The sequence below is a fragment of the Perca flavescens genome, chromosome 16 (assembly GCF_004354835.1).
Source record: "Perca flavescens isolate YP-PL-M2 chromosome 16, PFLA_1.0, whole genome shotgun sequence".
Taxonomy (NCBI): Eukaryota; Metazoa; Chordata; class Actinopteri; order Perciformes; family Percidae; genus Perca; species Perca flavescens.
This window is the reverse complement of record NC_041346.1, coordinates 29,150,202-29,163,485: the sequence shown is the minus strand read 5'-3', so window position 1 is coordinate 29,163,485 and position 13,284 is coordinate 29,150,202. Positions and strand designations below refer to the sequence as shown.

General features: G+C 42.4%; 1 protein-coding gene across 6 annotated transcripts in view; it reads right to left on the bottom strand.

Moving 5' to 3' along the window:
* Nucleotides 1-13,284, bottom strand: part of slc4a5b (solute carrier family 4 member 5b) — a 71,665-nt gene that overhangs the window by 44,344 nt on the left and 14,037 nt on the right. For 5 of the 6 annotated variants that reach the window (XM_028601817.1, XM_028601822.1, XM_028601823.1 and 2 more), the window contains exons 4-9: nucleotides 13,112-13,272; nucleotides 9,289-9,444; nucleotides 8,974-9,081; nucleotides 7,887-7,942; nucleotides 1,310-1,467; nucleotides 953-1,040 (exon numbers count right to left, since the gene is read on the bottom strand). In XM_028601817.1, coding sequence (XP_028457618.1) covers nucleotides 953-1,040; nucleotides 1,310-1,467; nucleotides 7,887-7,942; nucleotides 8,974-9,081; nucleotides 9,289-9,444; nucleotides 13,112-13,272 — 727 coding nt within the window. The remainder of the gene's footprint in view (nucleotides 1-952; nucleotides 1,041-1,309; nucleotides 1,468-7,886; nucleotides 7,943-8,973; nucleotides 9,082-9,288; nucleotides 9,445-13,111; nucleotides 13,273-13,284) is intronic. The other variant, XM_028601818.1, reaches the window with a different exon arrangement.

The following is a 13,284-nucleotide window of genomic DNA, read 5'->3' as shown; positions in this document are numbered from 1 at the left end:
TTTTTACTAAAAGGGTAACTAGAGTTTTTTTCAACCATATGTCCCTATGTTTTTGTGTCTAAGTGACTGATGGGAACAACAATCTTTGACATTGGTCCAGTATTAAGCGAGATTGCTGCAGTCGGCAGCGGCAAAACAAGCTACAATGTAAGTTGATAGGGAAAATGTCCAGCTTTATCTTCACAAAAGTGCTTGTTTTGCCGCTGACAGGCTCAGATTAATATGCTAAGTGTCTGACAACATTATGAAAGGATCCCTACAGAGATAGACCTTTAAAACCTCTTTGAGACCTTTCTGTTTAACCAGAAACAGCTCTAAACCCACCAGACTCCATTTAAAAAAACAGGACTTTTAGCGTGTATAGAGCCAACATACCTTCACATGAAAATCTGTGTTTATTTCAACCAAAACTAGAGTTGTGATGGTTGGAAAAGTGGAAAGACGACCCAAAAGGGCTTTTCATAGTTGTATTTTGTTTCTGTCAATTTTGAATGAAGTGTATTTTACGATGCTAAAATTACTGTTTATTTACATGGAGTCTGGTGGGTTTAGCGAATGCAATTTTGCGGATTTATGTATTTTACAGTATGTTTAAAAAAAAGGATCTTACTCTTTAACAGAAAGGTCGACCTCCTTAAAAATCATTTTCCATAATGTTGTCAGACACTTTATATATAGAATAATAATCTGAGCCTGTCAGTGGCAAAACGAGCACTTTTGTAAAGGTAAATACAAGCTGGACAATTGCCTTATTAACTTACACTGTAGCCTGTTTCACCGCTGCCGACTGCAGTTATCTCGCTTAATACTGGACCAATGTCAGAGATTGTTGTTCTCATCAGTCACTTAGACACAACAACATAAGAAAAAAGGGTTTCCAGGTTGAAAAAAACAGTAGTTACCCTTTAAGTAAATGATCTGACTACTTCTTCCACCACTTCAAGTCACTTACATCGTCCACCATGAGTGTAGCGATAGCTCTGCCGATCTCATTGTAGGCCTTGGTTTTGCCATGAGGACCCAGCAAAATAAAGAGAAACCTGTCAGAAGAGAAGGTTGAGAGGCTTATGAATTAAAAACACATACTCTATGGAGAGAAATAAAAGAGGAGACCTATTTAACTTTTACTAGATTAACGCTTTAGAACGCACAGCATTATGCAATGCATTACCCTGTATTTATTTATATATTTACTCGTATTTGTGTCTGTGAACTGTCCTTTTATGTGCTACCATTTGTGCCTGTTAACTGCCCCTTGGGGACAAATAAAGTTAATTGAGTTGAACTGAAATGAATAAGTGACACCCACCTTGTGGGCACGGGGACTTCGGTGAGGCCTCCCAGAGTGGTGGCCTGAGCCAAACGTACGAACGAGACGAAGGGTTTGTCCAGAAAATCCACCTCGCCGACCAGGACGTTGGAAGCTTCGGCGTCACGAGGAATTTTCTTCATGAACTTATTCTTCAACTGGCAGAAGAGAGAGGAACAGAAACAGGGGGCGCATGAGAAGACATGACGTGTTTGAGGCATGTTGCCGCTGCAGCTGACCTTTCTTAACTGCTGATGCAGCGGTGTAGTCTACGTGATACGCAGTGTACCCACTTAGGGCTGGGCGATATATCGATATAAAAAATATATCGATATATTTTTAAATGAGATATGGAATTAGACCATATCGAATATATCGATATAGTTCAAATGTGATCCTTGCTCCCATAGATATATACACAGATGTCGCCTTGAGGTTCTAAACATACGTCAAAACCGCCGCCATCTTGGAACAGGGGTCCGAAGCATTCAGATCAACGCTAAAGATGCCGGACTTTTGTACTGCTTAATTATGTTCGATAGAGGAAATGAAAAGAACAAACAGCAATGAATAACATTTAACAGGTGACAATGTGTTTTATGATTATGTATGCCGCCTTCGACCAGCAACCTGAGCTCCGGCGGCAGCGGAGGCGGAGAGCTCCGTGGCGGCCGCAGCGTCTCTTCCCCGGTAAAAACACAGCTTTGCCTCGCTGCTGCGCCGGGTCCCCGCTGATCCAAATCGGACCAGCCAAAGACAGAGTGGTGATCGGTAGGATCTTACACGTAGTCCAGGACGACCTGTATGTCGATATCGGCGGAAAGTTCCACTAAGTTTGCCGGGCGGCAGGCGGACGGAGAGAAGCTACAGCGGGCAGCAGAGACCGCTGCGGCTGCAGGATCTGGAGCTCAGTGCCCGTTAAAATGACACGTAACGCATAAATACATACAGAAATAAATAGTGGAGGAATGAGCCTGGACATTTCAGTCTGTTTTAAACTTCACCTTGAAGCAGAAACTCTTAGTTCAGAAGGGTGAAGTTTCCGTTTGACTCAGATCTGTGAACCGATCATAATAAATATTCTTTGTATTAACACATTAATTAGTTTCTTTGTTTTGTAGTCGATAGTTCATCTTTTAGTTTACTTAAGTGGAAGCAGTATCAAGTGGAAGAATGGGACTATAAACCTAGGCTTACAGGCATGAGGCATTACATTTTGAACAAAGTAGATTATATTAATATCAAAAGCTTAATTGACCTTTGGAACGAATCACAAATATGGAGCTTTGATTTCAAAAAAGGTACTCCTGTTATACAGTATTTAGGTTTACATTTTATTATTTGAACAGCTGAGCATTTAATCATGAACCAGGTGAAGAAACCGGTTTATTATTTATTTGATTTTGCAACTGTTTCTATGAAACTACTTGTGACATGTCATATTTGATTTTGGCTTTGACTGAACATTTGCTCTCACTTTGCGGAAAAAAATATCGGGATATATATCGTATATCGATATTCAGCCAAAATATATCGGGATATGACTTTTGGTCCATATCGCCCAGCCCTATACCCACTACAAAAGCTCCAGGACTTCCATATACCCACTTAAAAATGCCCAATTACATGTAAAAACATCCTTTCCATTATATTTTTGATATATTTTGAATTGTCATCTGTGTATGGCTATGTCTGTATGCCCCCCGCCCCCCCCGAAATTCAGATTCTGGCCAATATACAGTACAGTATACCCACTACAATACATTAGACTACACCACTGTGCTGATGTGTGCCACGATCAACGGACGCGATACAGAAAATCTAGGATTTTAGACAAAAAATGCAACAACCAAACATTAAGAACTATATTTTTCTATGTGTCAGCAGAGCCTCTTTTTCTGTAGGAAACTCTGCAGACTTCAGGTTCAACAGTCAGTCCTGGAAGCTTTTTTTTTTTTCATTGAATCAGTAATAACCTTCAATATATCAGCTTGGTTTGAGTCACTATCCAACAATCATCGCAACCCAATGAACAAAATCATATCAATGAGCAGTAAACTTAAATAGGATAAGGTCATAACAGCTTGACCACAACTATGCATGATAAACATTGCTTTTTAAATTGTTTTAATTGGAATTAAGTTTACATTTGTTTAGTTTTTTTGTTCTTACGTGTTTGCTATTTATTGCTGTATTTGTATTGATCTTGTGTGGTCACTGCTGCGAAACCAATTGCCCTTTTGGGGACAAATAAAGTTCTACCTGACTTGACTTAAAATAATCGGACTGGAGCAGAAAACACTGATCGGTATTTACAATAGAAGGACTAAATTAAAAAGGTAGATCCTTCCCCCCTTAAACCTGGACAGCTGTGTTTTCAGTTGGTCCGGCTCTCGCTGGATGTTCTCACCTTCCTTTCTCAAATGTTTTCAGCTCCAGTAGAGGGGAAGGTACGAAAGCACCAGTGTTGTTGTACTCAAGATCCATCACGGTCTCAAGACCACTTTTTGAAGGTCTCGTCTAGAAATCGACCGCATTTTTACACCATCTTGTCTCGTGCGACAGAAAAATCAGATTGGACAGATAGTCTAGCTAGCTGTCTGGATTTACCCTGCAGAGATCTGAGGAGCAGTTAACCACAGTCCTCACACCGGAGGTTAGAACCCCAACACAGAGACAGAGGAAGGAGACGGACATTCGGCCGAAATGAGGGACATCCGGCGGAATATCCGACGGCACAGGAAGAATCTCCAAAGTGGAACGTTGTCGATATATAGACTGCACCGTGACTAGTTAGGATCAAAAACAAACGTTTGACCTCAACTTTTATGTTTATCTGTGTTTTTTTGCCCCCAACGCTGCCTGGTAGGCAGCGCTGCCTGGTAGGCAGCGTTGGGAGGCACTGGTTATGGTTATGGTTATGGTTATGGTTATGGTTAAGGTTAGGTGCCTTGAAGGCAGCGGTTGCAGACTGCCTGGAAGGAGCAGTTGGGGGCAAAAAACACCATTGAGCAACTTTTATGCATCTTTCAATTTGGGTTTCAGCCTCACAGAGCTGTTTGGGTGGCTGTGTATACTCAGCACGTTTTCTACAGTATCCGGGGCACTCCTCCTCCTCCTCCGAACCAAGAAAACACGAGGCAGCGGAGTGGTGGGTGCTTAAAATTAAAATCTCCTCATAATCTGTTAATGCGGCTTTCGGAGTCAATTCAACAACTGGTCCTCATTCATTCTCCCACAACTTCTTGGCCCTAAGAAACCACAAACAACACATTTTAATCTCTCAATGCTATCGACGAATTAAAGGGTAACTGCCTTTTTTTTTTCAACCTGGAAACTATTTTCCTATGTTGTTGTGTCTAAGTGACTGATGGGAACAACAGTCTTTGACATTGGTCCAGTATTAAGTGAGTAACAACATTAGTGTGTCTGACAACATTATGCAAAGGATTACTAAGGAGGTCGACTTTTCTCTTAAAGAGTAAGGTGCTTTTTTTAAACTTAAAACCTCCGTGAAATTGCGTTTGCTAAACCCACCAGACTCCATGTAAATAAACAGTAATTTTAGCATCGTAAAACACACTTCATTCAAAGTCGACAGAAACTAAATAAATCTGTCTTTCCACTTTTCCAACCATCACAACTCTAGTTTGGGTTAAAATAAAGACATAGTTTAGCGATTTACATGTGAAAATGTATTGGCTCCATACACGCTAAAAGTAAAAGTAATAGCTGTTTCTGGTTAAACAGAAAGGCCTAAAGAGGTTTCAAAAAGGTCTATCTCTGTAGGGATCCTTTCCATAATGTTGTCAGACACTTAGAATATTAATCTGAGCCTGTCAGCGGCAAAAACAGCACTTTTAGTGGACCAAATTGACAATGCACATTTGGCCCATAGGGTTTCATTGCCACCCGGTCTGTGGCTGCCGGTTACAGCGTTCAAACTTAATACTGGACCAATTTCAAAGATCATTGTTCCCATCAGTCCCTTACACACAAAAACATAGGAAAATATGGTCCAGGTTGAAAACCCCTGAAATAACCCTTGAAAGAATAATCCATTTGAGTTGCCAGCTGTCTCCCCCTAGTAGGCATCACAGTACATGCTATGACCTCTCGTACTTGTACTGTATGAGCGTGCATAATGGCCTGCCAGCTTCTGTGAACAAATAATTAAAGCAGACTCAAAGGATCACATTGAAGTTCTTGTCAAGATATTTACCCAAATGAAGAAAAAGCGAGCGACTGAAACTTTAATTTTCCTGCTCCGCGTCCTGCTACGCCCTGTTACACACTGCAGTGCCCTGCTACATCCTGCTACATCCTGCTACACTGTGCAGTGCCCTGCTACATCCTGCTACATCCTGCTACATCCTGCTACACTCTGTAGTGCCCTGCTACGTCCTGCTACATCCTGCTACATCCTGCTACATCCTGCTACGCTCTGCAGTGCCCTGCTACGTCCTGCTACATTCTGCTACATCCTGCTACATCCTGCTACACTCTGCAGTGCCCTGCTACATCCTGCTACATCCTGCTACACTGTGCAGTGCCCTGCTACATCCTGCTACATCCTGCTACACTCTGCAGTGCCCTGCTACGTCCTGCTACATCCTGCTACATCCTGCTACATCCTGCTACGCTCTGCAGTGCCCTGCTACATCCTGCTACATCCTGCTACGCTCTGCAGTGCCCTGCTACGTCCTGCTATGTCCTGCTACGCTCTTCAGTGTCCTGCTACGTCCTGCTACATCCTGCTACACTCTGCAGTGCCCTGCTACATCCTGTAGTGACCTGCTACGCCCTACTACGTCCTGCTACGCCATGAACTACTACAACTACTATTTCTAGTCCTAGTTCCATTATGTTTATTGTGACTATTATTGTCACTGTTCATCACACCCCCAACCGGCACCGTCAGACACCACCTACCAAGAGCCTGGGTCTGTCCCAGGTTTCTCCCTAAAAGGGAGTGTTTCCTCCCCACTGTTGCACTGAATGCTTGCTCTTGGGGGAATTACTGGACTTGTTGGGTCTTTGTAAATGATAGAGTGTGGTCTAGACCTACTCTATCTGTAAAGTGTCCTGAGATAACTCTTGTTATGATTTGATACTACTAAATCAAATTGAATTGAATTACTGTTAGGGTAGAGATTCAAACAATTAAGCTCAGAGAAACAACAGAAGCTTAGAAATCTGCACACCGACACACGATGATACGTAGAAACACGCGTGCAGGCACATGCACAAACACAAGTCAACAGCTACCAGGCTGTGTGGATTAGAGGGATTAACGAGTTCTGACGACTCTGTGTGCCTCCACGTAAAAAACAAGCCTCAACTTTGTGTTTGTGTTTAACACACACAAACACAAAATCGTGTATTGAAAATATTGGGCCAAAGGCCAACCAGATCACATCGCTGTCACGTCCTGAGACATATGAACGTGTTAAGATTTGACGACTACATTGCATTTGCAAATTCCAATCTCAGCTGGAAGTGCTGACATGAACAGGCTCCTCAGGCTCTCTGTGACATGGTGCAACCATTACAGTGGATTGTCCACTAGAAACACAATCGCAGGGAAACTGTAACTGTAATATATCCTTCAGAAAAATTCTCAATTAAGGGAGCTTCCCCTTTGCCTGCCTATGGTCCTCCAGTGGTTAGAAATGGGTATCCTGCTCTGCCTTTGAGAAAATGAAAGCTCAGATGGGCCGATCTGGAATCTTCTCCTTATGATGTCATAAGGAGCAAGGTTACCTCCCCTTTCTCTGCTTTGCCCACCCGTTTGAAAGCCATGATGTCTCTCTCTCTATCATGGGTGGGCCAAATTCTCTGGGTGGGCAAAGCAGAGAAAGGGGAGGTTACCTTGCTCCTTATGACCTCATAAGGAGAAGATTCCTGATTGGTCCATCTGAGCTTTCATTTTCTCAAAGGCAGAGCAGGAAACCCAGGGCTTGGTTTACACCTATCACCATTTCTAGCCACTGGGGGGGACCATAGGCAGGCTGGGGGAACTCATATTAATATTAAAAAAAACTCATAAAGTGAAAAAAAAAACATCAAAATGCGACAAATGTCGGAAAAAGCAACAAATGTAAAAAAATAAATAAAAAAACATTAAAAAAGGCAAAACTAAAACCTTGAAAAAGGCGACTTAAACTCAGAGAAAAGCAACAAAAACGTTGGAAAAAGCCCAGTTTGGATTATTGGGAGAGATGTAACCCCCCCTATCCTAATAGGAAATTACGCCTGTGAGGTATTGAGAAACCAAGCGATTTGTTGACAAGAAGAATAGAGAATATAAATGTAGAGTATGCTAAGCCTTAGTACTCAGAATAACGCTGTAAAACCCTGCATTAGGAGTACAGGTATGTGGAATCTTATGAGTAGCCAGACCCTCCTCCAAAGGAAGGTCTGGCTACTCCACACAGCTGGAGAAAAGCCGCAATCCCGGAAGTGGAACGTCGAGGATATAGACTAGTGGAAGCTGAACCTTACAAAAGCACCCACACGCACGCCCACACACACACACGCACACACACACACACTTAATATTGAACATAACAGTTACCTGGTCTGTGCTTGGCGTGTCCGAAATATCGTTCATGCTTCGGCTCTGGGCTTGATCTGCAAATGAACCACACACACACACACACACACACACACACACACACACACACACACACACACACACACACACACACACACACACACACACACACTTGTATTTTATATTTTTAAAACACACAATTTGCCATCCTAGGTTTAAAAACAACAAGTCTCTCAGTGAGTTCATTCTTTAATAGCCGAGTAAACAAATGCAAATTTCCTCCAATTAAAATGGTTATAAGTCTGCAGTGTGTGCCAGAATTTCACCATGAAAAGTTGTTCCTGTGGGGGGGATTATATTTTAATGAGTCATTTCCCCCCTTTTTTTCTTTTTCTTTCTCAAAGCAGATTTGGGAACAAATGAAATTGAACAAAGAGAGAACAAGAACATACCACACAGAGCCTTTCCTAATCCTTTTCACCCAGTTAGATTCACAAAATAGATTAGCCGAGGTGCACACAATATGACCATGATCTCTAAAGTAAACGTACAATATGGCCAACACACTGTATTCATAGTGAGTGGTTACACACACTAAGCCATCGCAAGTGCTGAAATCATGCAGCAGCAGGGAGTTAGCTGGGATCAGTTATTTATGTGTGTTAAAAAAAATATGAATAAGCAGAAAAGTTAAGGAAGTGAGAGAGTTTGAAATTTAGGTCAACAGCTGTAAATGTTGAGTGTGTATTGGTGGTGGAAGAAGCACTCAATAGGAAAATTTGGTAAAGTGCCCATATTATGAAAAAAATCCCTTTTTCTGGGATTTGGGGTGTTATTTTGTGTCTCTGGTGCTTCCACACGCATACAAACTTTGAAAAATAAATCCATCCATGGTGTTCTGAGTGAGATCTGGTTTCTGAATTTGTCCTGCCTTCAGTCTCGGGCAACACAGATTTTGATAATGAACAACTACACAGGCCACACACTGGGGCTTTGTGTGTAACTTTTTCTTCACTGCCTTTGTCGGGTTACGTTTGAACTTTGTGTGCGTGTGTGTGTGTGTATGTGTGTGTGTGTGTGTGTGTTTGTGTGGTGCGTTCAGACTCACGCAGGCGGCTAAGGCTGCTCGACTGCCGAGTGTGTAGGTCTTCTGTGGAGCGGTGGATCCCAGAAGCTGAATTAGTGCTATATTTCAGATTAACCTGAGGACTGCGGTCTGACAGAGCAGCAGCAGCAGCAGCAGTAGCAGCAGATGTGAAAACGATGAGCACAGAAGAGGTGTTTTTTTTTTACGAGCAAAGGTGTAACAGGCGGTGATCATCGGGGGCAGAAGACAAAAGCATTGGGATTTGATTAGAAAGTTAAGATTGCTTTTTCGGTGATCGGTGGTCGGAAAGCAAACACAGACGGCGCACAAACTCACTGGGTGCAGCGCTGGAGGACTTCCCGATGTCGGCCAGCGAGCGGTGGATGGGCTTCTTGGTCTGGTGGCGGTGCTTCCGGAGCAACACAAAGCTGATCTTCTCCTTCAGATCCGGATGAACGAGACCATCGGCTATCTGCCGATCCACAATCTCATCTGCAGTCAGAGTTCAGAGCCCGGTTGAATATTCACATGAACACATAAAGGGGATTCTGCATGGATGGAACTAGGGCTGCACGATATGAGGAAGATATAGGATACCGTTGTTGAGTATAATAATCAGAGATGGTCCGATACCGATACTGCCTAAAACGCTGGTATCGGTATCGGGAAGTACTGGAGTTTATGCACCGATCTGATACCACGTAATAAAGCCCTAAAGAAAATCTACGTTAAAGTAGTTTATTTAGGTTCTTTTTCCCGTTATAACTGACATACAGTGGGGGAAATAAGTATTTGACCCCTTGCTGATTTTGCAGGTTTGCCCACTTACAAAGAATGCAAAAATCTACAATTTTAATCATATGTACATTCTAACAGTGAAAGACAGAATCCCAAAGAAAATTCCAGAAAATCACATCATATGAATTTATTAAAATTGATAACCATCTGATGAGGAAAAACAAGTATTTGACCCCCTGGACAAACAGCATGTTAATATTTTGTAGAAAAGCCATTATTGGCCAGCACAGATGTCAAACGTTTTTTATAGTTGGTGACAAGGTTTGTGCACATTTCGGCAGGGATGTTGGCCCACTCCTCCCTGCAGACAGCCTCCAAATCATTCAGGTTCCGAGGTTGTCGCCTGGCAACTCGAATTTTAAGCTCCCTCCAAAGATTTTCAATCAGATTCAGGTCTGAGACTGGCTAGGCCACTCCAGAACCTTGATGTGCTTCTTCTTCAGCCACTCTTTTGTTGCTTTGGCGGTGTGCTTAGGGTCGTTGTCGTGCTGAAACACCCATCCTCGACCCATCTTCAGCTCTCTCACTGAGGGAAGGAGATGTCGGTCCAGAATTCCACGATACATGGCCCCGTCCATCCTCCCCTCAATACGATGGAGTTGTCCCGTCCCCTTGGCTGAAAAGCACCCCCAAAGCATGATGTTGCCACCACCATGCTTGACGGTGGGGATGGTGTTCTTTGGGTTGTACTCGGTGTTCTTTGCCCTCCAAACACGACGAGTTGAGTTGAGGCCAAAAAGTTTTATTTTGGTCTCATCTGACCACATCACCTTCTTCCAGGCCTCTTCTGAGTTGTCCAGGTGGTGAATGGCGAACTTCATGCGGGCCTGTACATGTTTCTTCTTGAGCAGGGGGACCTTGCGTGCGCTGCAGGATTTCAATCCATGACGGCTTAGTGTGTTACCAACCGTTTTTTTGTAACTGTGGTCCCAGCTGCCTTCAGTTGATTCATCAGTTCCCCCTTGTGGTTTTGGGATGATTCCTCACCGTTCGCATGATCAGGGACACCCCACGAGGCAAGATCTTGTGTGGAGGCCCAGACCGAGGGAGGTTGGCGGTGGTGTGGTGCTTCTTCCATTTCCTGATAACTGCACCGACAGTTGATCTTTTCTCTCCAAGTTGCTTTCCGATTCTCTTGTAGCCCATCCCAGCCTTGTGCAGATCAACAATCTTGTCCCTGATGTCCGTAGAAAGCTCTTTGGTCTTGCCCATGGTAGTGATGTTGGATGCTGGTTGTTTGGGTGTTGACAGGTGTCTTTTATACAGGTAACGAGGTGAGGCAGGTGTATAATTGGTTCGGATTGGGGCTGTGTCTTAAAGAAAGACTAACTGGCTTGTAGGAGCCCGAATACTTGCTGTTTGTCCAGGGGGTCAAATACTTGTTTTTCCTCATCAGATGGTTATCAATTTTAATAAATTCATATGATGTGATTTTCTGGAATTTTCTTTGGGATTCTGTCTTTCACTGTTAGAATGTACATATGATTACAATTGTAGATTTTTGCATTCTTTGTAAGTGGGCAAACCTGCAAAATCAGCAAGGGGTCAAATACTTATTTCCCCCACTGTAAATATGTATATAATACAAAATGTAGTAGTAATAGTAGTATACGGCTGTTATACATCATATCACATCCATACAGAGATAGTAGTATACAGCTGTTATACATCATATCACATCCATACAGGGATGGTAGTATACAGCTGTTATACATCATATCACATCCATACAGAGATAGTAGTATACAGCTGTTATACATCATATCACATCCATACAGAGATAGTAGTATACAGCTGTTATACATCATATCACATCTATACAGAGATAGTAGTATACAGCTGTTATACATCATATCACATCCATACAGAGATAGTAGTATACAGCTGTTATACATCATATCACATCCATACAGAGATAGTAGTATACAGCTGTTATACATCATATCACATCCACACAGAGATAGTAGTATACAGCTGTTATACATCATATCACATCCATACAGAGATAGTAGTATACAGCTGTTAAAACCTAATATAATATATGACACACTGGTATCTGATCGGTACTCGGTATCGTCCGATACGCAAGTTCAGGTATCAGAATCGGGAAGCAAAAAATGGTATCGGGCCATCTCTAATAATAATAATAATAATAATAATAATAATAATAATAATAATAATAAGTTTATTTGATATAGCACCTTTTACAGACAAAGTCACAAAGTGCTTCACATGGTAAACATTTGTAAAAATACAGCAGGAGCTATACTCCTGCAGAGCTATCTGCTGTCAGCAGTTTATGAAGCAAATTTGGAGCACATTTCTAATATGCCATACATTTTTATAACACTGCCTATTTTTGACATCTATTCTACACAGTTAATTTCTTGCCTAAAACATTCTCAGAAGGGAATTTAATAATGAAATAGCAGACGGAAATTGTAAAAACAAAAAGGTTGGTTGTTAGCGTTTGTGTGTTGCTGTGATTCTGATTGAATGCCGAAATGAATGCTGGGAATCCTGGGGCTGCCAAGGATACAACAGTTCAGTGTTACCCACAGATTGTGGTGGCGGGGGGGCTCGATGGTGTTTTAGGCCTCACCCTCACCGTAACCCTCACTCAGAGATTTTTTGTGATTGTTGCGGGCAAAAAATCCTTGATTATGCGGCACGTTTTCTTAAAAAATACGATGGAATATGCTATATGATATTTATGCAATTTTATGCGATGATATTGCGGGAACTTACAAAAACTGCGGTTTGATGAAAAAGAGAAAAGAAAGTGATCCCCCCCCCCCAACACGCTGCTTTTCAATGATGTTCACGTTGCGTAATGACGTCACTTCATAACGTTCCCATGGCAACAGAGGAAAAAGGCTGCTCTTGTGTGAAGTAAACGCAACATTTTTCAACTTTCTGCTAAGATATATTATGGGACTTTTTTGCAACGAAAATGCGAGGAAAATATGCGGGGCTTGCATGATTTCATAATCCCCGCATTCATAAACCCCAGTTTTTTCAAGTTCCCGCAATTTCATCGCATAAAATTGCATAAATATCATATAGCATATTCCATCGCATTTTTTTAAGAAAACGTGCCACATAATGAAGGATTTTTGCCCCACAACAATCACAAAAACTCTTTGTTTTATCTGGAAGGACTGGTCTTATAGCTTTTTGAAACTCTAAATTTTGAGATTCCTTCCATGATTCCGTTATCACAGAAACTCTAGGGCTGTCAGTCTGTGACTGGCTCGAGCCAGGCACTTGTAAAAAAGAAAAAGAAATTAAAATAAATACAGTTGTCTTAACAAGTTTTCTGGGGGGGGACATAACAGCGGAGACGTTCAGCGGGACTCACCCACGATCTGAGGCAGTGAGTAGCCCTCCAGGTCGAGCAGGATGCTTCCTGTCTGCAGACAGGTCCGCAGCTCAAACAGGCTGTGGAGGGTCAGCGTGGACACATGGGGCTTGCTCCATCTCTCTCCGCCCTCCTCCACCTTCTCCTCAAACTTCACCCACCTGCAGAGACAG